Source organism: Ailuropoda melanoleuca, chromosome 1 (assembly GCF_002007445.2).
Source record: "Ailuropoda melanoleuca isolate Jingjing chromosome 1, ASM200744v2, whole genome shotgun sequence".
In the NCBI taxonomy this organism is placed as follows: Eukaryota; Metazoa; Chordata; class Mammalia; order Carnivora; family Ursidae; genus Ailuropoda; species Ailuropoda melanoleuca.
Genome location: NC_048218.1, coordinates 201,021,582 through 201,048,593, shown reverse-complemented (window position 1 = coordinate 201,048,593; position 27,012 = coordinate 201,021,582). Strand labels below are relative to the sequence as shown.

The window sequence follows — 27,012 nt, the reverse complement described above, 5'->3', positions numbered from 1 at the left end:
GTTCCTGGCAAAGAATACCTGGAACCAGTCTGATAATCTGCTGGGGTGGCCCCTTAAAGTTTGGAAATGTGGCGACCTAAAGAAAATAATGTGGATATGCTCAAACTGTTTGGTCAGAGTACTTAGGAAGGATTTAGAAGACTCAGGGAGGAGAGCATGCCAGAGTGGATGTATTATACAAGGCCAGAGAATCATTAGATGACTTTGCCATTTGAGAAATCCTAAAAGACATACCCGTTGGTAAAACAGTAAGGAATGCTAGTGGGAGGGTAGGGCACTGGAATTGTTAAGTTCATTGGTGACTGTCCTCTCTAGGTTGGGGTGGAGTAGAAAATGCTGCTATAGATCTACATTCCCTTGTATCAGTGGCGTTTATAGGATTCTTTTTTTTTTTAATAATAATTTTTTATTTTGTTATGTTAGTCACCATACGGTATATCCTTAGTTTTTGATGTAATGTTCTATGATTCATTATTTGCGTATAACACCCAGCGCACCATGCAATACGTGCCCTCCTTAATACCCATCACTGGCCTATCCCAATCCCCCACCCTCCTCCCCTCTGAAGCCCTCAGTTTGTTTCCCAGAGTCCACAGTCTCTCATGGTTCATTCCTCCTTCTGTTTACCACCCCCCCCTTCATTCTGCGTTTATAGGATTCTGAACTAGCAGAGGCCTGGAACTGGCACTTCACTGTTGGAGACAAGGGTGTCATAATTAAAGTAACTGGCAGCAAGGCTAAAATTATAATGGAAACTTTTTCCAACAGGTTTATTTGGTGATGGCTAATAGACAATGGTGTTTATAGGAGAAGGATGTGTGGAAAGACAGCAGAGGATTATTTAACTTATATATACAAAAAGTTCAAGACTGAATGAGCAGAAGGCTGATATTGGCAAACATAATGGCAAATCATAATCCTTCTAGTTTCCAGACCAGAGTTAGCTCTTAGAGCCTATTGATTCAAAGAGAGACTGGGTCCCCTTGAGGAGGAAACCTGCAAAATCACAGCATGTGTTTGTAGTGTATATTACCTCAGTCTTTCTCCAAAGAGACTTTTGGAACTACCATTCTTTTGAGGATGTTGGATACTGGTTCTAAGCTGAGACAGACACCAAATGCTATCATGCCTTCATGGTATAATGAGGCTTATGAAAGCCAGGAGATAAGTGGGGTCCTGGTCCAAGTCCATCTCACACTGAGTACATTTTTTCTTATGCTGTGGTTATGTTTCTGGTCCCTAAATGCATAAATGGATGAATATAATAAACAGATGCAGAACCTTTACATTGGTTCCCCGACCTGTGGAGTAAGCACTATTATGATTGGAATAGCTAAGCGGGATCTGGTGAAATTGCATCCCTAAGCTAAGAAAGTAAGTCACAATTCATTCTAGTGGGGTAGTAGAGATAAGTGCCACCCTTAAAGTATTAAAAGGTGGTGGGTGGTGATGAGAATTATATCTATATTACTTCAGCAGTCTGGCTCATGCAAAGTCAAATGGATGAAAATGGGCCATGGTTGGCTACTGTAAACAAACAAATGAACAGACACACAAAAAGTCCCTTGAGAGCTGCCATGCCAGATGTGGTATGTTTATAAGAACAGATAAGCATAGTCTTTGGCACTTACTATGTGGCTACTAATATGATTAATGCTCCTTTTTTTTCTCATCAGATGAAAAGATCAAAAGCAGTTTATGTTTGCCAGGATGGGCAGCCATACATATTCACAGTTTTACCCTGGTACTATATTAACTTTCCTAATGCCTGTTACAATATGGGTACCTTGATCATCCTGACATTGAACAGAATACTGGTCCATATTTTGATGATATTGTATTAATTGGATCTGCTGAGCAGGAAGTGGCAAGCACTGTAGCTATTCTAGTAAGACACCTGCACAATGCACATATTCACCATCGGTAAAGTTTTTAGGGGTTCAGTGGTCTGGGGCATGCTAGAATTTTTTTTTTTTTTTGTTAGAGAGGGAGAGAGAGAATCCCAAGCTGGCCCAATGCAGGGCTTGATCTCACAATCCTGAGATCATGACCTGAACTGAAATCTAGAGTTGGATGCTTTACTGACTGAGCCACACGGGCATCTCTAGAATTTCTTTTCCAGAAAGTTATTGCACCTTGAATAACCTACCACCAAAAAAGGACAGTACTTGGAAAACCTTGGATTTTGGAAGCAGTATTTTCTACACTTGCAAATGATACATTCAGTCACATTATTTGGTGACTCAAAAAGACACCAGTTTTGAGTGGTATCAGAGCAAAAAAGGGTTTCTGTAGCAGGTTCAAATTTTGGCATGAGAAAAAGTTTACTTACTATGATTGGATTGTGTCCCTTCCAAAATTCACATGTTGATGCCCTAACCCCACTCACTCTTCTGTACATGACTGTATTGGAGGTAGGGCGTTTAAGGAGTTATTCAGGTTTAAATGAGGTCATAAAGGTGGAGTCCTGGTAAGGTAGAACTGGTGCCTTTATAAGAAGAGATAGACACCAGACCTGTCTCTTCACCATGTGAGAACACAGTGAGAAGGTGCCTGTCTGCAAGCCAGGAAGAAGGCCCTCGCAAGGACCCATGCTGGCACCCTGATCTTAGCCTTCTTGCCTCCAGAGCGTGAGAAAATAAATTTCTGTTGTTTGAGCCACCCAGACCATGGTATTTGTTATGGCAGTCTCAGTAAACTAAAATAAGTCCCTTTTTTTTTGGCCATATCACTTGGCATATCCTATATGCTATGTGTTTTAATCTTTCCTACGGTAGATTAAAGACACCGGGTGTAGTCTCTGGTAAGACGTAGGAAGAGAGTTGCAGAGTAGACCAATAGGATTCTGAAATATGGCCCTATCATTTGCAGCGAAGAACTATTTTTTTTTTTTGAAAAGGAGCACATGGGCACTATAGAAACCTAATACTTGACCATTAAACACCAAGTGACTATGGGGCCAGAGTTTCCCATGACAACTTAGGTATTGGCTGACCCACAAATTATAAATTTGGGTGGGTACAGCAGCAATTCATCACATGATGGAAATAACACAGTTGCAGTTGGATCCAACTTGCTCTAGAGGGCTTAAGTTATGGAGAAAATGTGGTTCATATCTCATGTCAACTACTTCCACTGCGCTAACACTCCTCCCCCAGATTGTCCTGCAGCCTCATGGATGGGGGAGTTCTTATTTTTTTTTTAAAGATTTTATTTATTTATTCGACAGAGATAGAGACAGCCAGCGAGAGAGAAAACACAAGCAGGGGGAGTGGGAGAGGAAGAAGCAGGCTCATAGCGGAGGAGCCTGATGTGGGGCTCGATCCCACAACGCCGGGATCACACCCTGAGCTGAAGGCAGACGCTCAACCGCTGTGCCACCCAGGCGCCCTGGGGAGTTCTTATAACTGGGTTTTAGAGATAAAACACCCAGGTGTAGTTCACAAATGAATCGGCTATCTGGATGAACCAAGGGATATGAACTACAAAGTATGTGGTTCTTTGTGTCTCATGTTAATGCTCATAAGAAAGTATCTGATGCAGAGGAAACATTGAACAATTAATTAATTAGATAGGATGACTGGTTCAATGGTCATAAGGCAGCTTCTGTTCTCAGCTACTCCAATGCTTGTGTGATGGCCAGTGAGGCAGTGATCATCGACATTGTGCATGTGCCTTTCACCATAAGTGATTTAGATGTGTGGCTGCCAACCTTTCAGTTCAGAGACAAATGCTGAGACCTCAACAGCAGGGAGACCTTTTGGAAAATACATTGGTTACATTGAGCCCTTTGACTCTTGAGGGGGCAATAGTTTGTCTCTACTGAGGTTGATATGTATTCTAGGTGTGGATGTATCCTCCCTGCCTGCAGTGTCTTGGCCAGCACTGCCATCTGACAGCTTATAGGGTATCTGATTTTTAGACATGGAATCTCATCTAATATCTCTTTAGATCAAGGGAATCTTTTATTTACTTATTTTAACGAAACAGTTGTTACAATGGGCACATGATCAAGGAATCTACCAGTTTTCCATTAATGACATCATCAGGAAACTACTGGTCACCTACAGTATGCTGGAAAAACCTCATAAATGAGCAGCTAAGGAGATAGCTTGGAGATCACACTGTTTAGGGTTATGGTGATGTCTTTCAAGATGCGGCATATATTTTAGAACAATGGTTATCCAGTGGTGCTTTGTCTTTGATAGCTGGAATATACTGGCCTAGGAACCCAGGTTCTCTTACCATCACTCCTGGTTGTGGAGGTGCTGGCTCATATGGTATGTGCAGAATCTATTTGATTACGTAATGTCAGATGCTTCTCCAAAAGGCCACCAGCAGTGCTTAATGGCTCCCATAGCCCTTCATTTTACACTAACACCCGGTATTACCTAGCTTTCTGAGTTTTTTCCTACAGTAAGGAAAGACAGGGCATGCGTACAGGGAAGGGGCATCATATTTAGGAGCCCAGAGAATTTCAGATTCTGTGAGTCTTCTCTAGTTATTCAACTCTCATTCCTTATACCAATGGGCAATGAGACTCCTCAGTAACAGTTCTTTGAGAGAACAAAGTACTAGAAATTCTGGGTGCTCTGAGGCTCCTCTGGGATAGATTTGGAAGGGAAGACACAACAGAACAAAGAGAAGTTTGTGAGAAGTTTATTTTACAGACCGCAGTAGATACTCCAGCCAAGTTTTCTTAAAGGAACCACCCTGGGGGGGTTGTTAGACAAAGGCTTCCACCAAGATCAGACTGTCTATATGCACCCAATGGTATGAAAATCTTTTTGTCCACTGGGCACCACTGACAAATCAGGGCAGATACCTTCTTTTTCAGTAATGTAGACCACTGCTTTTATTGCCATATGGCCTGAAAGAGACAAGGAAAAAGATCTTCTCTGATAACACCCTAACCCCGTTTCCTGGCTTTTCTACTAGTTTCAGGCACCTCCCTACTAGGGCCCAGTTTCCCCAAATCATTTACAAATGTATCCCCCTTAAGCTTTTCTCACACAAGCCCTCAACTTTCAGACGTGGGCATAGTCTCCATCCACTCTCCCCTCTTCTTCCCTCCTTTCTCTCCACCCTTCTGCCCCGACATTCTACTCCACACCCAGAGTCACATTTCTCTTTATGGTTCCCCTGCCCTAGTGAATAGCTCTTCCTTTGGATGACCCCTATACTTACCATCGACCTTAAAGTCCCAGTAGAAAGTTCTTGGATGATCCTTACAGAGGCAGGCGGTGTAATTATAGTTAAAAGGACCATCCACTGGACGGCTGCCTTGGAGGTAAGTTTTGATCTGTGGAGGAGGAGGTGGGCAGAGAGAACCCTGTGTTAGTCTGGGGAGTGGGAAAGGGAGAGAAAGGCAAGAGAGAGCAAAGAAGAAGGAGGACAACATCCTTCATGTGCAAAGAGCAGGGATGCATGTAGACCAGAGGCACTGTGGAGTCCACTTTTGTAGTATCATTTTGGGAGCTAAAGTCTGGGTCAGAAGGTTTTCTGTCAACATGTCCTCAAATTCCCGCTTTAGCGCCACCATGGGTCTGGGGGCTGAAAGGAAGAGTTAGTGAATTGACAGGGCAAGGAGAACTCCTTCTGGGGCAACCTTCCTCTGGAGAGCAGGTTTGCTGTGATTCTTTGGCTAGGGCTTTCTGGAACTGGTCTGTGACCACAGCTTGGCTCTTGGGTGTGGAGGCCAAAACCAGGTCTTATTGCCAGAATCATGCTCTTCTCAAACTCTGTGACCTTTGATGATTGCAGTGACATCTCTCAGTCTCTCCTTCCTTGGTTGTGAGAGGAAAACAGTTACTTACCAAACTTGGCTGTAAGATAAACAAATGAAATCTTGAAGGTAAATTTCCTTTTTTAATTTGAGAGGGCTTTACAACTTGAGATATGTAAGTTTCAGCAGCATCAGGAAGCTTTTGTCTGGTTAGTATTCAGCACGGGGGTATTATCCTGGAGTTCATAGACCTAGAGGGCCTGTGAACTCAGATGGAAAGAAATTGCCTCTTTATTTTATTAATGTCTCACTGAAATTGAGTATTCCTTCTGTTATGTCATGATCCTCAGTGGCATTAGCAGTGTGTATGATTTTATCATGAAGAGAAGCATAGATATGTTCGTATTACTTTACAGGTTTATATGTCTCAAAACATTGACTGCGCTCATCACTACCTTGAATACAGGGACATTATCATGAGTTTGCATGGTTATGGCCGGGGACATCTGCCTATCTCCTGAAGCTTGCCCAGGTCACTGGCAACCATGCACCGAATAGCCTGTCAGCTCCAAATGGGAAATTCAAGCATTCTCACCGTTGGAATTTTACTCAGAATACTTTAAAGATCTTGGTGTTTTGTTCAAGAAACCTACCCTTGCCTGGTTTATCTTCTTATGGCATTTATAACAGTTTATCCTAATGAATCAGAATTTTCAACACTTGAATATTCAAAACAAAAATCCGAATCCATTGGAATCCACTTGTCAAAAACCAGTGCACAGTTGAAACTGCTTATTCAAGCTCAGCAACATGAGTTACCACATAGATAATTTTTATAAAATAAAATTTAACGCCTATATTTTAAACATACTGCCTTTTTAGCTAATATGTTGATATAGAAATGTAAATAGTGCTGTCTCAAAAGTTATTTTTTTTTTAATTTTTAAGTAGGCTCCACACTGGGCAAAAGAATCCTATCACTATTTTTCAATATGGTAGTTTTCCTGTGTAATCCAATGCATTTTAGTCACTTTTAAAAGCAATTTTCTGATAAGCATTCCCTAGACTTAATGAGACCAGCAAAATGGTCCATACCACAAATGTTTAAGCACTGCGGTTTGCCACAACTTCTCTTCAACTTTAAAAGATTATACAGTCTTTGTATTCAAATACAATTTTTAAAAAAGATTTTATTTATTTGTGAGAGGGAGAGAGAGAGAGAGTGCGTGAGCAGGGGGAGGGGCAGAAGGAGAGAGAGAAGCAGACTTCCCGCTGAGCAGGGAGCCTGACCTGGGACTGTATCCCCGGACCCCGAGATCATGACCTGAGCTGAAAGCAGATGCTTACCTGACTGAACCACCCACGTGCACCTAATAAATTTTAATTTTAAATTTGTGATCTTAATATGTCACTTAATCAAAAATTTATTTGCAAAAACTTTATAATTGTTAGAAAATGGGGATTAAGTACTAGAATCTTTGCACATATAAAAAAATATATTTTCCTAAAATTTTAAAAATATGATGTTTTTATAGCCATACATATTTTTTAAATATTAGAAGCTACAAATAAAAGTTGGTTGATCAAAACTAAGAATATTTCCCATAAATTCTTTCTAATTTGCAATATCATTTATTTTATGAGATTCCTTGTACTTGGGTAGGTTTTAAAAAGATTGCCTTATTTTAGGGGCGCCTGGGTGGCACAGCGGTTAAGAGTCTGCCTTCAGCTCAGGGCGTGATCCCGGCGTTATGGGATCGAGCCCCACATCAGGCTCCTCTGCTATGAGCCTGCTTCTTCCTCTCCCACTCCCCCTTGCTTGTGTTCCCTCTCTCACTGGCTGTCTCTATCTCTGTCAAATAAATAAATAAAATCTTTAAAAAAAAAAAGATTGCCTTATTTTATTGCTATTAACATTGTCCTTACAACATAGTCCTTATAATTATAGTAGCACAAAAGTATTTCACATGTGATTTTGTTGATTAAATACACTTTTTTACACCTATCACTTTCTCAGGGGTGGAAATGGACTTTCATTATCTATCATTACCAGAAACTACCATTATCACAAGATGTTTATGCACAAATTTTCATTCCTTTTGTCATCTGTGGTTATGATAAAACACAAAATTGAAAAATTATGATATGGCCTCCCTCCCACCCCCAATTAACATACAAGGTTCAGGGGCGCCTGGGTGGCGCAGTCATTAAGCGTCTGCCTTCGGCTCAGGGCGTGATCCCAGCGTTCTGGGATCGAGCCCCACATCAGGCTCCTCCGCTATGAGCCTGCTTCTTCCTCTCCCACTCCCCCTGCTTGTGTTCCCTCTCTCGCTGGCTCTCTTTCTCTGTCAAATAAATAAATAAAATCTTTTAAAAAAATAAAAAACATACAAGGTTCATATTCTTGAACTGTAAACAGACAAATTTGACAAAGCAGCTGTGTTGTACTTTACTCAGTGATCAGAAATCTTTCTCTTACAGGTATGAGAACATTTCTAGAACTTATTCTAATGAATAACAGTCTTCATGCTCCCAAATTTGTTTTTATTTAATCATCATATGTAAATGTAATTTGAGTTAGGAAACTCCTGCCATAGAAAAATGCTTGTGAGAGAGTGCCCTTCTGGAAGGAGTCAGTGGGGAGACGCCTGGGTCTTGGCCCTAGAACAGTGATACCTAACAAGGGGCAGATTGTGTGTGTGTAACGACACATGAGAAGGCTGCTAGCAGGGAGGAGAAGACACACTCTTCCCTGGGGAAGAGCCTCTGTGGGTTAAACCCGCACAAACCCCTTTTCCTCATGGCCCAGAGCAGCCAAACAAGAGTGATAATGCACAGGTTAGTCTTACACACATTTCCATTTGAGAACCTCTGACCTAGTAAAGGGATTTGACTCCCTCCCACAACTGCTGAATTGGAGAAAGTGGGGAGGAGAGTGTGGGCTCCTTGTTGGGGAGAGGAAGCTGGAACAAATGTGAACTTCTGATGGTAGATCAAAAGGGCAGAGGGAAGGGCAATGAACATAGCCTCTGCTCCGAGCTTACTGCAGACAAGGGAATCATACACCAGGTGTTCTCTGCAACATAGCTCTTCCGCCACCTGCCTCAGTCTACTGGATGGGGTTGCAGTTTTCCTTGTGAGAACCCCTTATCCTACCCCTCATCTCAAACAATCGTGCCCAGGACTTTTGAGGAGCTCTTACCTCTTCTCCCCCAGCTCTTAGACTTTTCCTCTCCTCTCTCTCTTAGCTGTGCTTTTCTCACTACTCGTTCCTTCTTTCCTTCTCATCCTTCCTACACCTCTCTGGATCAGGTTCCTTCATCTGTAAAATGAGAATAGTCATCTGCCCCAGGGTCTGATGATTGTTCTGGGGCTCAAGTAGCATAACACATATGAGAATTGGGAGCATGAGGACAGCTATTCAGCATTTTATTAAGTACAATATACAACATTAAAGTGAGAGGTTAATCTAATTGTACTCATAACTAAGGAGTCAGATTTTTCTTGAGTTCATTTCCCCAGGCCTCTACTTACCACCACACATTCTCTCAAATCCGTTTTAACTTCAAGCTTCGCAGTGACTTCTTCATCTGCATTGTCTGTTTTGGACGTCGTCAAGTTCATTCTTATTACTTCTCGGCTGGTTTGTGGAAGAGAGAAGCAGGGCAGAGATCAGAGATCTGTCCACAAGAGAGAGGGGCACAATGTGCAGAGCAGAAGGAACAGGGAAGGTGCAAGGGGAGCGGGATGATGGGATCTGAATCATTTGCTGAGCACCAGAACCCCTAGGATTCTTTGATCCTTGTTTGATTTGGTTGTTTTCTACAGACTTCGTTTTGTTTAATAAAGGAATTTTGATGCTTTATTTAAAACTGAGCATCGTTCTTTCCACTGACAAAAAATAAATGTAAAGAAAAAAGAATAAAAGTACAAAACTGGGTTTAGGACCAGGAGAGTTACTTTATCTCTCCCAGATACTCCTGGGTGAGCTCCTTTGGTGTTGGGTGGGACAGAAGGAAATTCAGGTTTTTGGCTACAGTGCTTCATGGTCCCATTTTCCTAGAGTAAAACATCTCAGATTTTGGAGCTATTCCATTCTTGTGAGAGTTGCTCTAGTGCTGAGTGCACAGGAAAGGGGTATGAAGACTTAAGTGTTTCCAAAATTCCTCTGATTTGTAAATGAAATTAGGATTGATAAAATGACCAGCTTAGCTAGACTGAGTGATCAGATTAGCTTGCCCAGGAGTGAGGAGCTTCCTGGGATGAGGGCCTTTCAGTGCTAACACTGAGAAATTCCTGGGCAAATGGGGATGGCTGATCACCCTAATTAGTACAGCTTATATCAACAACTTGTGGCCCCATCTCAGGGCTACATGGGGTGACAACTCTATCTGAACCTGTCTCTACCCAAGGTTTCTTAGGATACTGGCCTCCACTATACCAACTAGTCAAAACTCTGAATGGTGTACTCCAGGACAGGATATCTGGGCATGCCACAGGGGGTCCCATCAGAACCACAATCCAAAAACCCAGCATTCAAAACCATACTCCTGTGAAGAAAACCTAGATTCAGTGAGTGTCCCTGCTTCTCCCAGACCTTGGCTCCATTTCCTACTTCATTTTGCCCAATTTTCCTGCTTCCTTCAAATATGAACCCTCAATGATTTGGCTTCTGAACCTGTGCTCCTGGGTCCTACTGTGGGTGTGGGTGAGTGTGTACTTGCTTTTGTCTTTGGGCTTCAGAATAGGAAGAATGTCTAAGCTGCTGTGCTAGCTCAACTTTAGACCATGGGGTCAAAATCAATGATCAATGCCTCTGATCCTTTAGTGAATCCTGCCAAAATTGCTCAAAGCTATCATTGGAACTCACAGACCTGCTAAACCTTCTGTTCTAGGTGGCAAGGTGTGAGAACATAAAGTTTACTGAGTGGAAATCTAAAAAAGGTGTATACTATGAACAGGATGTAGATCAGAGCCATAGAGCAAGTCTGATTGTTAATTACAGCCTTTATGCACACTGTGCCGTATTTCCATGGACAACCTAGAAGCATCCAGTAGAAATATGAGGGGAGTTGATAGGACTTCCTAAGAGGAGAGAAGTGGGACTTGACATGGGGTTTATAAGCATTCCTGGGACTAGAGTTCCGGGATGTTGAAAAGTTTTCAGGAAGGGATATATAGATTTCCAGGCGAGGGTAAGAGCCCTCCCTGAAATGATTTTTGTGAGAAAGAAAAAGGCTTGGCTTACGTGTCTTCCTGAGCTTTGTTGGTCCCCAGCTGCAGACAGAGAACCAGGAGCAGGATGCCAGGGCCGGCTCTGAACAGGAGCTGGAGAAGGTGCATGTTGGAGGAGACAGAATGTGACGTCCTAGAGAAGTACTGTCCCAAGTGCCCAGCATACTCTTTATATGTAGATCAAGGAAGTGGGAGAGCTGCCAAGCGGATCCATGTGGTCAATTACCCAATTATCCTTCCCACTCATGCTCTTTCCTTGTTGAGCTGAAGTTTGTTTTTCTATGGAAAAAGTCGACATTCAGCTGCAGTGTTTGAGTCTGGGAGAGGGGTTAGATTATCCTTCCTCATTTACTTAGTATACCAGAGTTTCTCAGAATAGCCAGGACCTCAAAAGACATAGCAGCTCTTTCCTAGCTTACAGAAATGTTTTCTTTCCTAAGGATGTACTGTATGGTGACTAACATAACATAATAAAAATTATTATTAAAAAAAAAGAAAAAAATGTTTTCTTTCCCCTCATAATCATATGCCTGCTGTATGTAGCCTTAAAAATAGTCTGCTCCCCTAGTCTCTAGAGACAGAGAACCCAGCTGTGGTAGCAGATTTCAGATCACAGCTGTAGGGTACCTTTGCTTGATCCCCTTATAGTAAGTTCAAGAGATGTTCTTCAAAAAATTTCACAGGGCTGCCAGGGTGATCAGAATTCTCCTAGGGACCACCACCAATCATGACAGGGGAGAAAACTAGAGATGGGCTGCTCTGGATGCTGGTGAATTAAGACCATAAAACTGGGTGTCACAAATATGTGTGTGATTGTTGAGTCCTTAGCTTCATGGGCTATAACACGAACACACACACTCTCTATTGATTTTATTTGAGAATCCTAATTCAGCTGGTGTTTGAGACGGGACAATAAATGTTGAAAGGGTTGGAACCCATATTGGTTGCAAATGTATGTGAACCTTTAGGGTGAAATCGTTTTCTAAACCCATGTAGCAGGCATTTCAGATGGGAAGGGCAGATGGGGAGTAGAGAAGATAAGGCAGCTGGGCGTGTTGTACGGAATTCTTGATATCACTTTTGCTGGGCTTCAGTATTGCTTCAGTAGGCGATAAATTCCTGGGATATAAGACAGATTATTGCCTATGGAGCATAATTTTGAGAGGCATTGCATGATGATATTTACATATATATTTAAAAAATCATTATTTTTTAAGTGATGGTCATGTATTGGGTCAGGAATATCATGAAAAGTGATATCCATAGAATAATGGAATATGGTGAGGATGCCTTACAGGCTAGTAGGAAGTATTTTAATCTTTCATTCCATCAAGTATTTTTGACTATAGAATTTCTTGATATTTTAGCCTGATATAAATGTTTGCAGATATTGGTTAAACAATTGGCTAAATCGGAAATAGATATTTATTCTAGAAACTGATGTGGTTTGAGGGCCAATAAGCCAATAAATCATTGCAACATAATTTCTTCAACTGCTACCCCCACTGCATTAAAGATCTGGATGGAGATGAGCAGTATCAGGCAAACCGTGGTTTTAGGTTGGTTTTAGGAACTAGGCAAGTCCACCTGCAAAGATCCATGTGTCCCAAGTCTGTTCCACAGTTGACTCAGAGGCATCAGTATTCATGGGGTTGAATATATCTGAAAAGATCAAAATTTCAGAGGGAAGATAGAATCTAAGCAACTGCTGCAGTTCTATAGATGGTATGTTGGAAAGTTTTTGGAATGTTATTATGACAAAAGTTTGAGGATAATATCATTTTCTTCTCCATGCTGTTGTTTAGAAAACTAATCTAGCAGATGGCTCCTAGGGGAGAAAATGAAACCAAAATTGTCATGTCCTTTAACTAATGAACAGGTGTGGTAGGTTTCAGAAAACAAATAGAGGTTGATAAAATCAGATTGTAAACAACTTAAGAGGCTCATAGAAGGGAATGTACAGGTGCAAGCGGAAGGGATTAAGGATTAAAGAAAAGCCTGGCACAGGCTAAATTTGCAAAGAAAAAGGTGATCCTAGACCCGACAGGGCTCACGAACGAGGAAGGTAAGAAGTTAAAGAGAAAAGAAGTTAAGGAAACCAATGCACAGTGAACGCATACTATGTGCTTGACCCTGTGCTAAACATTTTACATGTATTTACTCGATTTTCAAAACAATGCTATGGAGGAGATTGCCAGCTTTATTCCATTTTACAAATGGAGAATTGGAGGCACATAGCAGATCAATATGCTGAGCCCAAGTCACATAGTCAGTAACTGGTAGAGCCAAGTTTGGATCCATGTTTTGTGGAATCCAAAAGTTTTGTTTTACAATAGTGGGAACCTCTTTCAGAAGTAAAATGCAAATTTTCAAATATGAAATACAGATACAGAATTTTGGAAGAGGTTGTAAGTAAGGGGCCCTGAGGCTTCACATCACTAACTTTACCATGCATACATCTTGGATGAACCAGGGCTTGGTCTCAGGATCCTGAGATCATGACCTGAGCTGAAATCAAGCTGTCAGACACTTGCATAACCAACTGAACCCCCCAAGTGCCCCAAAATGATCATATAACTTAAATATTTTCCTCATTTTAAGGATGAAGAATTTGAGGCTTAGAGAAATAAATTGCTCAAGGTTGCAAAGTTAGTAACTAGCAGAGTTAGGGTTCAAAATCAAGTAGTCTGATACTAGAGTTTGGTTTTTTAAAATTTTTTTGAAAAATTTATTTTGGAGAGAGAGTGTGGGAGCAGGGGGAGGGGCTAAAGGAGAGGGAGAGGGAGAATCTCGAGGCAACTCCACATTGAGCATGGAGCCCAATGTGGGGCTTGATCTCATGACCCCAAGACCATGACCTGAGCAAAAATCAAGAGTCAGATGCTTAACTGACTAAGCCACCCAGGAGTCCAGGTATGCATATTTTATCATTATTCTATTTGTTTTCATCATGCCAATTTCACACTTTTTAAATGACTACAATGTTAGAAAAAAATTACTCATGGGGCATCTGACTAGCTCAGTTGGTATACTGTGTGACTCTCGATTTCAGGGTTGTGAGTTTGAGCCCCATGTTGGGCATGGAGCCTACTTAAAAAAAAAAGTGTTAAAAACCCCCAAACAAACAAACGAAAAAGAATCACGCGTGACATCCAGTACAGTAATTCTTTCCAATTGGTTCTTCCTCAAGATTTTCTTATCTTGCCCTTATTCTTGACCCTTTGCATATCATGTGTATTCAAAAACCAGCTTGTGGATCTCCTGAATATTTTAAAAGTCTACAAAGACAAAATGGTGTTTTGATTGGGATTATATTGATTCCATAGATCAACGGCGGGAAAATGAACACATTTATGGCACTGGGTTTACAATCCATGAAAATAACATGTCCTTTCATTTGTTTAGGCTTTCTTTAATTTCTGTCAAAAATACTTTCCATTGAAAATCTTTTGTTAGATTTATTTTTGGTACATGGCATTGTATGCCACTGTAAATGGTATGATTTTGAAAAATTTCATATTCTAATAGTTTGTTACTGGCATATAGAAATACAATTATTTTTGCAAATTGATCATATGTCCAGAAATCTTGCAAACACTTAATAATCCTTAAAATTTCTCATTGATTCTTTTGGATCTTCTATATACACAAATATATCACTTAATGATATAGCACATCTTCCATTCCTTTATATTTTTATATCTTTTCTTGATTTACTAAACCACTTAAAACCTCCAGTACAGTGTTCGGTAGAAGTAACCATTGAGGATACGCTGTGTTATTTCTGGTTGCAGAGTGAAAGCTGTTAATAGTTCAGTATTGAATTTAATACTAGGGGTGGATGTTTGTAGATATTCTTTAATTAAAGAAGTTCCTTTTTATCACTAGTTGTGGTAGGCAGAAAATGTCTCCCTCATCCTGCAATGAAGTGCAAGTCCTCATCTTCTGAACCTATAAATATGTTACCTTACATGGCAAATGGAACTTTGCAGATGTGACTAATGTTAAAAGATTTGAGATAGGGGAATTATCCTGGATCTTCCAAGTAGGCCTAATCTAGTCACATGAATCCTTAAAATCAGAGAAACATCTTCAGCTTTGCTCAGTTAGAAAGATGTGAAGATGGAAGAAGAGTCAGAGAGATGCAACATGACTGGCCTTGAAGATGGAGAAAGGGAGCTATGAGCCCAAGAATTAGGATACACTTAGCTGGAAAAGGCAAGGAAATGGATTCCCCTTCTGAGCCTCCAGAAAAGAACATAGCCCTTAGACATCTTGATTTTAAGTCCAGTGAGACCTGTGTTGAACTTCTAACCTATAGTACTTGAAGATAATAAATTTGTTTCGTTTAAGCCACTAAGTTTGTGGCAATTTGTACAGCAGCAATAGAATACTAATTCACTGGTTTGATAAGTTTTAAAAGATCATAGATAGATAATGAGTGGTTTTTTTTTAATTTTGGAGAGAGAGAGAGAGACAGCACACAAGCAGGGAGAGGGACAGAGAGTGAGGGAGGGAGAAACCTAAGCAGACTACCTGCTGAGTGCAGAGCCCAACTCAGGCCTCAGTCTCAAACCTGACATCATGACCTGAGCTGAAGCCAAGAGTCAGACTCTAAACTGGCTGTACCATCCAGGCACCCCAGGAAAGAATTTTATCAAAAAGTTTTTTGGTTCGCATACGTTACCTTGGAATTAACTTAACCAGAGACGTAAAGGACCTATATTCTAGAAACTATAGATCACTTTTGAAAGATATTGAGGAAGACATAAAAAGATGGAAAAATATTCCATGCTCATGTTTTGTTGTTGTTAGTTATTCTGGAATGTGTGCAGTTGAATCTCATTGTAGTTTGTATTTGTATTTACCTAAGGACTAATGATAATGAGGCCAGTATCATAAGCTTATTCCCCACTTGTATACACCAAATGTGAAAAAATACCTAAATAAGTCTTTTCCATGTTATTATCAATTCTTACTCATTTGGAAGTAGGCAAAGTAGTAGAATTGTCAAGAACACAGGTCTTAAAATCAGATAGACTGGAATTTAAAGCCTAGATCTGCCTCTAACTAGCAGTGTGATTCTGCGCTAATTTCTTTTCAAAAATGACACTTACTATACTACCTTTGATTCGAAGCATGTAGTTTCATCACATGGATGTACCTTAATTTTCATGAAGAAAATATATGGGGGTAATTTATCTGAAGCTGGAACCAGAATAGTTATGGCAAAAGGTTTTTTGGAGCCTTTCTCAAATTTGGGTGTTTGGTCAAATATTTAATAGGAATTGGTGTTACAAGATCCCAACTGCGAAGGAGTTTCTAGGCCTGAATAATGTAGCAAAGTCCCTTGATAATGAAATCAAGAGTATTTGCTTACTTTTCAATAAAAATTTGTGCTTCTATGAATATTTTACAAGAATCTGTAAGATTTCTTCTTGCAGATTTCTTAGAAGAGAGTAAGCTGTCATTCTCAATGCACCTGACCCTCACAGGCTAATACATTCCACCTGGTTATTGACTAAGTCCAGGCACTGGTTTGCTTCAAGGATTTGTATCTTCCTGAGCATGACATTGATATTTCAGGACTCCATATCTGGTACTGTGTGAGACTAGGGGACTGTCTCACTCCATGGATTGAGTATGTTACTTGTTCCCTCTTGAATTAAGAAAGAATTTAAACTGTCACATGTTGCATTTCAGTTCAGGATGATTTTTAATCTTGACCTTCCCTTGGAGTAACGATAGCTCGCATTCATGTGCTGTTGCTGTTGGATTAGTGATGCAGGAGTCAGAAGAATTAACATGAGCCCTGTGCTGCTCCTTGCCAGAGATGTCATGTTTTTTTGACTCGCTAACATTTCCTGCTTTCTGGGCCATTATACTTAAATATATCATTTGGCAGTGCTCAAATTCCTCTCAAATTATTGTTTTTTCATCATCCCCAAGACATATGGCACTTCGAAGTTGATGTTACTAAAGATGTTCTATAGGAACATTTTTAATCAACCAGTTAGCAGAGATGTTAGTGCCCATGGTTGAGAAAATTGTTTTCCTCGCTTTGAGTAATACAAAGGTATCTTGTTCATTCCTTCATGAATGAACTTCAGAGCTACATTTTCCATGGGAATGGGAACCTGGAGAGTACCTAGGTGGGTGAGCCTGGAGCAGAAGGTTAAGTTATAAATAGGTCATAGCAGGAAGGAAGAAGTCTTAATGGCTCAGGCCCAGAAGAACCTAAGTCTGGCAGACTCTTGGTAGACCAGAGGAGAGGCTGGTGAACTCTACGGTCAGCAGAGAAGTGTTGGGCTGGCTGCATCCAAATCTCTGGTATAGCTATAAAAATAAAACAGATTGCTGGCCTCTGTGCCCAAAGATTTTGATTCAGGAATTTGATAAAATGATGTAGGAATTTGGCTTTTTTTATAAAGCCCTGTAGGAGATTCTGAGATGCCATCAATGATATAGAGATCCTAAAATATAGAGTTTAGGGGTGAAAGCCACGTTCTTGGGGAGCAGTGGTTTGAGTGAAACCTGAAAAGATAAAGATAACCAGGAAGATGGACATTTCACAACATGCTCTAAAACAAGCCTGAAGATATTGTAATACTGCACTGAAGTGGGTTTTAAAGAGTTTTTTGTTATGAATTCAGGCTGAAGTTCTAATGAGGAGTAGACCATGGGTTCTCAAATCCTTATGTAAAGAAGAACTGCTTGAGCAGACAAAGAGCAAAAACAAAAATAATAGGCCCATCTTAGAAATACCAAATCAAAATCTCTGGGTATGCAGGGTTTTGGCATTTTAAAATTTAAATGATTTTACTTATGTTTCAGATAAGTATATTGTTTGTTAAGCCAATAGTTGAACCTTATTATTGCATGATTTTGAAGGAATGAAGCCATATAAAACAAGACTGAGAGATGTAGGAAGGGTAACAAGGGAAGCATTTTTACATGCTTTTCCCCACTATCCTGCATATAGACCCCACCCTCAGGCAACAACCTTGGATGCTAAAAACAGCCTGTGCATATGCCATATACAGAATGTGTGTTCCAAACAAACCAAATTTTGGTTTGGTCCCTGTGACCTACTGCATCTGTGAATGTGTTGGCTGCCCCTGGATTATACCCATCCCTATTTCTATCCATAGGACTCTGATGCTCAAATCCCATTTTCTCCAAAGAATCTTACCTGATAGTCTTTTTTTTTTAAAAAAGATTTTATTTACTTATTTGACAGAGAGAGAGACAGCCAGTGAGAGAGAGGGAACACAAGCAGGGGGAGTGGGAGAGGAAGAAGCAGGCTCATAGCGGAGGAGCCTGATATGGGGCTCGATCCCATAACGCCAGGATCACACCCTGAACCGAAGGCAGATGCTTAACGACTGTGCCACCCAGGCGCCTCCTTCCCTGATAGTCTTAACCAAAGTGATACCTCTTTCTTCTGAGGTCTCCCTGTACTTGAAATACATTGCAAAATTATAAATGCTCACTGTAGAAAAAATATGTAACCAAAGAAAATAAAAATCAATCATAATTTTACCACTGTTATTCTAGTACAGCTTTCAACTGTTTCTATTTCTTTCTTATTCTTTATTGACCAAAATGTAATTTTATAAGATTTATAGAATTATAACTTTATAATTTTCATATAGATATGAGAGAATTTTTTTTANTGCTTAACGACTGCGCCATCCAGGCACCTCCTTCCCTGATAGTCTTAACCAAAGTGATACCTCTTTCTTCTGAGGTCTCCCTGTACTTGAAATACATTGCAAAATTATAAATGCTCACTGTAGAAAAAATATGTAACCAAAGAAAATAAAAATCAATCATAATTTTACCACTGTTATTCTAGTACAGCTTTCAACTGTTTCTATTTCTTTCTTATTCTTTATTGACCAAAATGTAATTTTATAAGATTTATAGAATTATAACTTTATAATTTTCATATAGATATGAGAGAATTTTTTTTATTTGTAAAAATCAAATACATCAAGAAGAGCCCTGTCTACTAGACTTGGAATCTTCCATTTTGATCATGAATCTAGATTCCTATTATGTAGCTCCCACCCTTACACCACCCTCCTTTGGGCCTATACACTCACTCTTATGCCCTGATCTGTCAAATCCCTATGAGATAATGTAAACTGTGGAGCTCAGACTCAGCACACCAACATATATTAGGATGGGGAGGGAATGATATCTCCCACTTATTCCTATAGCAACAATAGCAACTGCCAGTGAATTGTCCTGGCACATGTATGCTCATGTATATGTGCACACACACAGGACATACAACTTATAAATGAATCTGTACTGTATATCTTGTTCATAATATCGTTATTTACTACACAGTAGTTTATAATATTTGCCACTATACTTAGATTTCTTCTGCATATTTAAAAGGCTACCTAACATATATTGTATGAACAGAAATTATTTACTTAACCAATCCCTTATTTAAACATTTAGTTTCTTCAATTATAATTCTTTCAAAGGATGCTGTAATAAGATCCTCACTTGAATATAAGCACCGTAAGGGTGGAGATTATATATATATATATATATATATATATATATATGCTCACTATAGAATATACATGTGTATATATATATACATGTGAGCATGTATATATATGTATATATTTCACAATTGTATTCTCAGTATCTAGAACAGAGCTTTATTTATTTCACGACTGTGTTCTCAGTATCTAGAACAGAGCTTGGAGTGAAAAAACCTCAATAAATAGTAGATGAATAAAAGAATAAGTAAATCATTATTCCTGGAAGTGGAATTACTAGGTTAAAAAGTTCTAATTCCAAACTGCTTTTTCCAAAATGACACCTTCACAAGCAGTGTGTACCATTGCCAGTTATCCCACATTCTTACCAACTAGGAGTGATTAACTCAAACAACAAACATCTTTTTTCCTGTTACATTATATTATGTCATGAATTGTGTTCTAATTTTATTCTTTGAATATAATAATCGTGTCTCCTTTGAAGGTTTTCCTCGTCCTTAACCTCTAACTGCTGGATGACCCTCACTCGCTAGGATCATCTGTCATAATGGCTTTTTTCTGGTAATTACTCCCAAATTGTATCTCCAGCCCTGACCTTTCCCCTGAATTCCAGACATGTTCATTTAATAGCCTACATAACAGCTTCATTGGATTTCATAAAGCATCACAGATTTAACATATCCAGGTCAAAACTTTTAATTCTCCACATTCCCAAACTCCTCCTCCCACAGCATGGCACACATTTTAGTAAATGGCATCTCTGAGTACTCAGATGCTAAGTCAAAACTTTGGAGTCATCAATAATAATGTTCTTTCTTTTGTAGCCCATACCCAGTCTCTCAGAAAATCCTGTGAGCAAGCAGTTTTCCTACATTTATTCACACTAAAGGAGGACAGCAGTGAGAAGGAATTGAGGCCTAAGAGAGATTGTCCAGCGCAAATATGGAATACTCAAGAAAGCCTTAAGTTTCCTGCCTTTCCAGGCAGTCCAGCCCAGCAGAACAGAACCTTCTATTAATCTTGTTCATGGGGCTGGCTCGCTACCTTTGGCAGGGGCCTTATTTATTTCATGCCCACCCCTTCCTCCCAATTCCCTTCTAGAGCCTGGCTCTTTTGGTCAGTAACTTTGGAGCAAAGGTTTAACTCTCTAGAAACACACAAATCAGATGGTTCTGTAATCAGGTCTTACCCATTTCCCCGGGCTCAGCAGCAAAGAGGCCAGAGGACCAGGAGAAATGAGAAGAAATGGAGAAATGAAGTTCTCTAATTCTAACCTTCCTTTTTGGAAGGGCTGAGAGTTCCTTCCCTTTCACAGATTTATGCTGTAAAGTTACATTTTTAAAAAAATATTTTATTTATTTATTTGAGAGAGAGAGAGACAGAGATAGCAAGAGAGAGCACAAGCAGGGAGAAGAGGGATAAAGGGCTCTCTGCCAAGCAAGGAGCCCGATGCCGGCCGATTCCAGGACCCTGGGATCACAACCTAAGCCGAAGGCAGACCCTCAATTGACTGAGCCACCCAGATGCCCCTGCAAGGTTCCATTTTTAAAGGATTTCTTCAAACATTTCCAGAAACATGCTGGTCCTCTACTGTGGGCGTCCTTCCCTGGTCTTTCAAGGTTCCTGATGAACTCATTGTGTATGGAGCAAAGTTAAAATAGGGGACAGAGGTGAGGATTGAGAGATAGCTGGGAGCGGTTGAAGGAAGGAGGGACTGTAGCTCGTTTTCATCACAGTTACTGAGTCTCTGGGATTAGGGGAGGGGAATATTTCTGACTCAACTATCTAATACTGGCAGAAAGGACTTTGGAGCAGAATATCTCAGAGGTAGAGATAGCTTTATGTCCCTCCAGAATTAGAAAGAAACAAGCTCCAGCCCCCTTTTTACAATGAGATGGAAGCCACTGGTGTGTTTTGAGTTAGAAGTGTGTGAACAAATGGAGAAGACAAGGCTGTCTGGCTTTGGAATCAGAGCTGCAACATCCAGTTAAAATATAGCTCCTGAGAAAGGATGAGGAATAAGAGAGGGCTTTTATTCCTGGATAAGATTCTAAGCCAGAGGGTCACCTGAAGATACACATACACACACACACACACAGCCACACATACACACAGTCACACACACAGTCATACACACACAGTCACACACACACAGCCACACATATACACAGTCACACACCCAGTCATACACATGTACCCAGTCACACACACGTATACACCCATAGAGTCACACACACCAACACGCATATACACAGTCACACACACACACACACACACACACACACACACACACACAGAGTTGAGTCACTCTGTGAGGGAAGAAGGGAGTTTCCCTTTCTCATGTATTGGCAAATGCCAACTGGCATTTTCATGTGGTTATGTCCCTGTCTCACAAAACCCCTTGTGTGATACCTTCTATTAAGCAAACATTACAAATTAATTTGCTAAGATGACGCAGGTAGTAAGTGGCCAGACTAAATCAATGTCTAGGTTTCTCCACTTGCAAAAGCCATCCCCTTCTCATTCTATTGTGCTGCCCCTCACAATTTAAAATTACTGATGTTTAATGTTTGTGGTCACCTCTACTCCTAGAATTCAGGACCAATATCTAACCTGGTAGTTCAGCTAAGCACAGGAGGATGAATAAGCATTACTTGCAAAAGCCATCCCCTTCTCATTCTATTGTGCTGCCCCTCACAATTAAAAATTATTGATGTTTAATGTTTGTGGTCAACCTCTACTCCTAGAATTCAGGACCAATATCTAACCTGGTAGTTCAGCTAAGCACAGGAGGATGAATAAGCATTGTCCTCTGGGGTTTCTGAGGGGATGGAAAGGAGGAAGAGTGTGTTTGTGAGTTTCTTTGGGCCACTTGACAGGGCTTCCCAACACGTCCTCTTAACCTTTCCAGGTACCCTTTTAGACAGATTCTGCTTCTTCAGGAAAGTCAACAGGATCTGCACAATGGCACATTGTCATGAATTTGTTGGCAGGACAGGACATGGGCTGTTCTTCCTGGTTTTATAGCCTAAATAATATCCTTGTATCAGAGGTCAATTTAATCCACCTGCCTTCACTTGGTTACCGTATCAAGCACTTCAATTATGTGAAACAATTGTTGCTGACTTTCCATTTGCCAGCCTAGCACTGCCCTGATCCAAGTCCTCCTTTCTCACCCTTCTCTTCTGCTTTGTGGTATCTGCAGAGATTGGACCCCAGACACTCTCTGGTTAGATCTTGGGGCTCTTGTTCTATTGGAGAATGGTTGGCTGATAGAAACACCCCTCTCCCCCGCCAAGCCCCCTGCAGTGAACCAGAAACTTCATCCATCTGGGTTATATTCACTTTACCTATAAATGTGAAGATGAGACCTATGATATTTCTGCCCACTTTCTTCATTCCATCCCTTTGGGTGGGTCCAACTTAGCCTGGTTTGCCTAGAACTTTCCATTTTAGCACTGAAAGTCTTGTGTGCTGGGAAAGCCCTCAGTTCTTGGCAAATCAGGTGGTGACCACCAACATTCCCCTTCTTCCAGATCATCAGCTTCCAGGTCATCGTGTCCTTCAGGTCTCGGGATAATTTTCAGGGGCCTCAACTGGGCTGGAAATAGGGCAGTTCCAAGCAAGTACTTAAGTAATCCATTCCAGAATTACTCTCTTCCTTTGAGATACAATCCTTTAAATCTCCATTAGAATCTTTCCTATTATGGACTTGCAGCTTAAGATGGCAAAATTGACCCACTTTGTTTGCTTTCTTCTCTCCATGAAAAACAAACAACAAAAAATGCCATAGCAAAAAGAGAGGGATCACTTTGTTACAAGACCCTTCTCTTATCTGTCTCTTTTCCCCACCCTCATAAACAAAGACTTTTAAAAGTTGTTATTTATGGATAACTTCTCTGTTTATACTCCCCCCCGCCCGGCCCCTGCTTCAAGTATCACTTTCGTGCTGAAATATCTCAATGTCCAGCTCCTGATCCCCATTCCAATTCACTTCCATCTGGACATGCTACTAACACTTTAACTTAGTGTATCCAAAACATGTTCTACTCAAACAATCATATTCCTCCCATTGCTACCACCATTTCCCCAGTCTATCAGGTATGAAAAGTAGAGTCTTCTTTGTATGGAGAAAGACAGATGGAAAGATGGGCCAACCAGCCATCAAGTGACTTGGAGGTCTTCCTCTACCCCATTCCCACCCATCCTTCTTTATTTTCTTCTTGACCACAGTAATTCACATCCTCAAAATTTTTTACTGTAATTACTAGAATAGCTTCTAATTGCTGTCTCTATATTCTATTTCCTCCAATTTAAATTATCTTAAAAACTACTGCTAAATTAATCTTTATAAAGGAGTAGTCTGATTGGGCCACTTCATTTCTCAAAACCTACACAGCTGTCTTACCTACTGGGGTAAGTAAAAATTCCACAACCTGACATTCAAGACCTTCTATCATGTCACCAACTTGCATTTATAGGTTCACTTCCTCCTACTCTCCACAATAGACCATACTTCTTAGCCACAGTGGGCTTTTCATTGATCCCTTAAGATGCTCTGCCAATCGAACTTTATTCATACTTCAACCCTCCACTATGCTTTTGAACAGTTCACATTTCCATTTGTTTGTCACCTGCATTCCTTGAGGTGTGTTTCAATTACTCTCTACTGCATGAAATATATTCTAATTCTTCTAGATTGATGTCATGATACACATTTTAAACACTCAGTATTTTGAGTATACCTTTCTCATGGAATCTACTTCAGTTTATATTATAGTTAACTGCCAACTTGCATTCGTGTTCTAATGAAACATAAAGCTCTTAGGGGACTAACTTCTATAGTTCTAGCAGTGCTTTGCATATCACATGTGTGTAATAAGAAGTTGATCTGCTGAGTATTGAGAGATGGGTAGCATTCAGAGAGGTGGAGAGAAGGCACAGATCTAGGTGGCGAGATAATTAAAGATGTGATCAAAGGCTGTGGGGACAGAAAAACAGATAACATACCTTGAATATAGTGAGAAGGCCAGTGTGGATAGAGCATAAGATTTCTGAATGAAAACACTGGGAGCAAATGTTAAAAAGTAAACTGGAGCCAGGTCATAATAGGCTGATTTGGGTTTACACCAGTCACTTAGGGTGCAGAAATCTATGATGTGTTGCTGGACATTCCATTTAAACTCTATGACAGAGAGGTGCCTGGGTGGCTCAGTTGGTTAAATGTCTGCCTTTGGCTCAGGTCATGATCCCAGGGGTCCTGGGATTGAGCCCCACATGGGGCTCCATGTTCAGTGGGGAGTCTGTTTCTCCCTCTCCCTCTGATCCTCCTCACCACTTGTGCTCTCTTTCTCTGTCTCAAATAAATAAAAAATAAAATAAAAATAAATCAAAGTAAAACATACACATGTTTTACAAAAGCAAATTATGCTAAAAGGCTTATACTGAAAACTGTAAGCCACTTCCCTTTGTCTCCCATTTATCCAGTCCTATTTTATGGAGAAAGCCACTTTAAACTTTTCTGGTAATTATTTTCACACCTCTTAATGATAAGCTTATACTGCTAGTGGTTGACTTATCAATTTTAGATTTTTTTAATCCACTTTCTGTTATAATATTGATTTAAGTCTCTTAGATCCCACTTCTCTTTCTCATCCTCCCCTGAATTAGTACTATTTTAATTAAAGTAGTGATCAGTGACTATATCATTATTATGAAAATTTCATTCACTGTGGATTTAAGTATGATTTATTCTTTTTTCTGATTCTGTATTTTAAAAAATAAAAGCATGTTTTTCCATATGCACAAACTTATATATACCTATTTTAAATTCCTTTCACTTATTTTTACATGTCAGGTATCATATCATATAGTACATAGAAACATTTTCTTTCTGGAGAATTCCATCCTGAAGTTCTGCATCTTCTTTCTTCACACTGAACTGGCTACTCTATCCACATAGGGAATAAATTGATGTGGGTTATTAACTATAAGAACAATTTTTAATATTAATGAATAGAGAAAAAAGTATTTGATGAGATTGATATGATTAAAGAAAATGAATACTTATAATGAAAAATAATCCAAACTGCACTTATTAGAATATGAGCTCAGAGCTTCACATTATACTTTGAGATCCTTGAGATCCAGTTCTGTGCTATATTTTTCTTTCCATCTCCAGTTTCTGGCACAGAACAGAACTCAAAATTCTCTATGAAATAGATGACTATGTGCAGAAGATCTGAGAGAACAAAAGGAGCTCTAACACTGAAAACTTTGAGACCTGAATCATGGAAGGCACAACTTCTTACATTCAGGACTGGTCGGGCCAACTGTGAAGAGTCATGCTGAATTCTGAGACCTGATTTTCTCTCCCTCCAGTCTGTACCTCAGGTAAACTCTAGGCAACCAGTTGTAGAAGGTGGAAAGTGGAAGACACAGAATGGGTCCTAACTTTAGGCAGCCTGTCTCAGACTAAACACCATACTCAGGCTCTGGAGGAAAATAAAGATTATCTTAGGATATTGTCCAAGTCCAATTCGTGGAATTATCTTGGCTATGTCTCATCTGTAGCATGCAGGCATGGACATGTGACTGATGCCTGCTCAGGTAAACTTCCTTGATCTCTGGGAGGTCTTGGAGAGGGGTGAAAGGAGAGGACAGGATAGCATGCTTGTCATCACTGCAGCAACCACCAGTTCTTGGAAGCAGTGGGTTGAATGAGATGACTTTTGGCAAGTAGAGCAATAAGTAGACAAGGGTGAAAGGGCGAGAGGTGTGTTGAACTAGTATTTTCCGCTCTCCATGGTGACCAGTGTTTCTGTAGCATCAGAGATGAGAATTTGAGAAAAAAAATATTCTCATCATCACAATGTTTGAGCCTAGTAAGGCCTTCACTGCCTTCACTGTGTGGGTTTACTTTCAGGTTTCTCCAGTGCCAGGAGGGGAGCTCCGCCTCTTCCACTAGAGCAGTGGAATTGACTAGCTCATCTCCTAAAGGAAGTACACTTCCTTCTCCACAGGCAAAGGCACCATATCCCTGAATGTAAGGGTGATATCTAAGGTGGTGTGAAAAGAGTAGAAGTAGATAGTTTTAGCTGCTCACCATATTCTCCTTGGACATAAATTTGTGCAAGTATTGATAATGAGTCATGGGCATTGGGTGGGGAATGATGTTTAAATTACATGTGCATGTGACCTCACATGTTAGCCCAGTGCTGGCAACCACAGTCTGATGTGCTTGCACATGTGTGTCTGTGTTGTCATTTCTAATATAATTCAATATTTTTCTGTGGGTCTGTGAGTTCCAATGTATGGATGTCAAACATGTGCATCCCCAGAACTATGATGCCCTTGGCAGTCCAAGCCCAGGATAAATATCCAACTTGCTGGCCCATGCCAGGAAGCCTTTGGCTAGATCACTTAGGACACTGGGCTAATCCTGCAGTGTTGTTTTTGGATGATTCAGGAGACATGAATCTTAGGGACAGAAAATTAACCTTGTGATTGCTGATCATGAAACAGCCT

The 27,012-nt window shown here is 40.3% G+C and overlaps 1 protein-coding gene across 1 annotated transcript; it reads right to left on the bottom strand.

Annotated features, from left to right (window-relative positions):
- Nucleotides 1-4,656: 4,656 nt before the first annotated feature.
- PIP (prolactin induced protein) lies at nt 4,657-11,090 on the bottom strand. The gene is made up of 4 exons (XM_011230969.3): nt 10,974-11,090; nt 9,260-9,365; nt 5,188-5,302; nt 4,657-4,870 (listed from the first exon to the last, which is right to left on the bottom strand). The coding sequence occupies exons 1-4, from the start codon at nt 11,066-11,068 to the stop codon at nt 4,758-4,760; spliced, it is 429 nt and encodes a 142-aa protein (XP_011229271.1). The 5' UTR covers nt 11,069-11,090; the 3' UTR covers nt 4,657-4,757.
- Between the last annotated feature and the right edge of the window lie 15,922 nt (nt 11,091-27,012).

Coding starts and splice junctions, on each gene's coding strand:
- PIP (XM_011230969.3), bottom strand. CDS start 11,068: ATGCACCTTCTCCAGCTCCTGTTCAGAGCCGGCCCTGGCATCCTGCTC. Junction 9,366..10,973: donor AACAAAGCTCAGGAAGACAC/GTAAGCCAAGCC, acceptor TCCACAAACCAG/CCGAGAAGTAATAAGAATGA. Junction 4,871..5,187: donor CTGGGACTTTAAGGTCGATG/GTAAGTATAGGG, acceptor TGTCTCTTTCAG/GCCATATGGCAATAAAAGCA.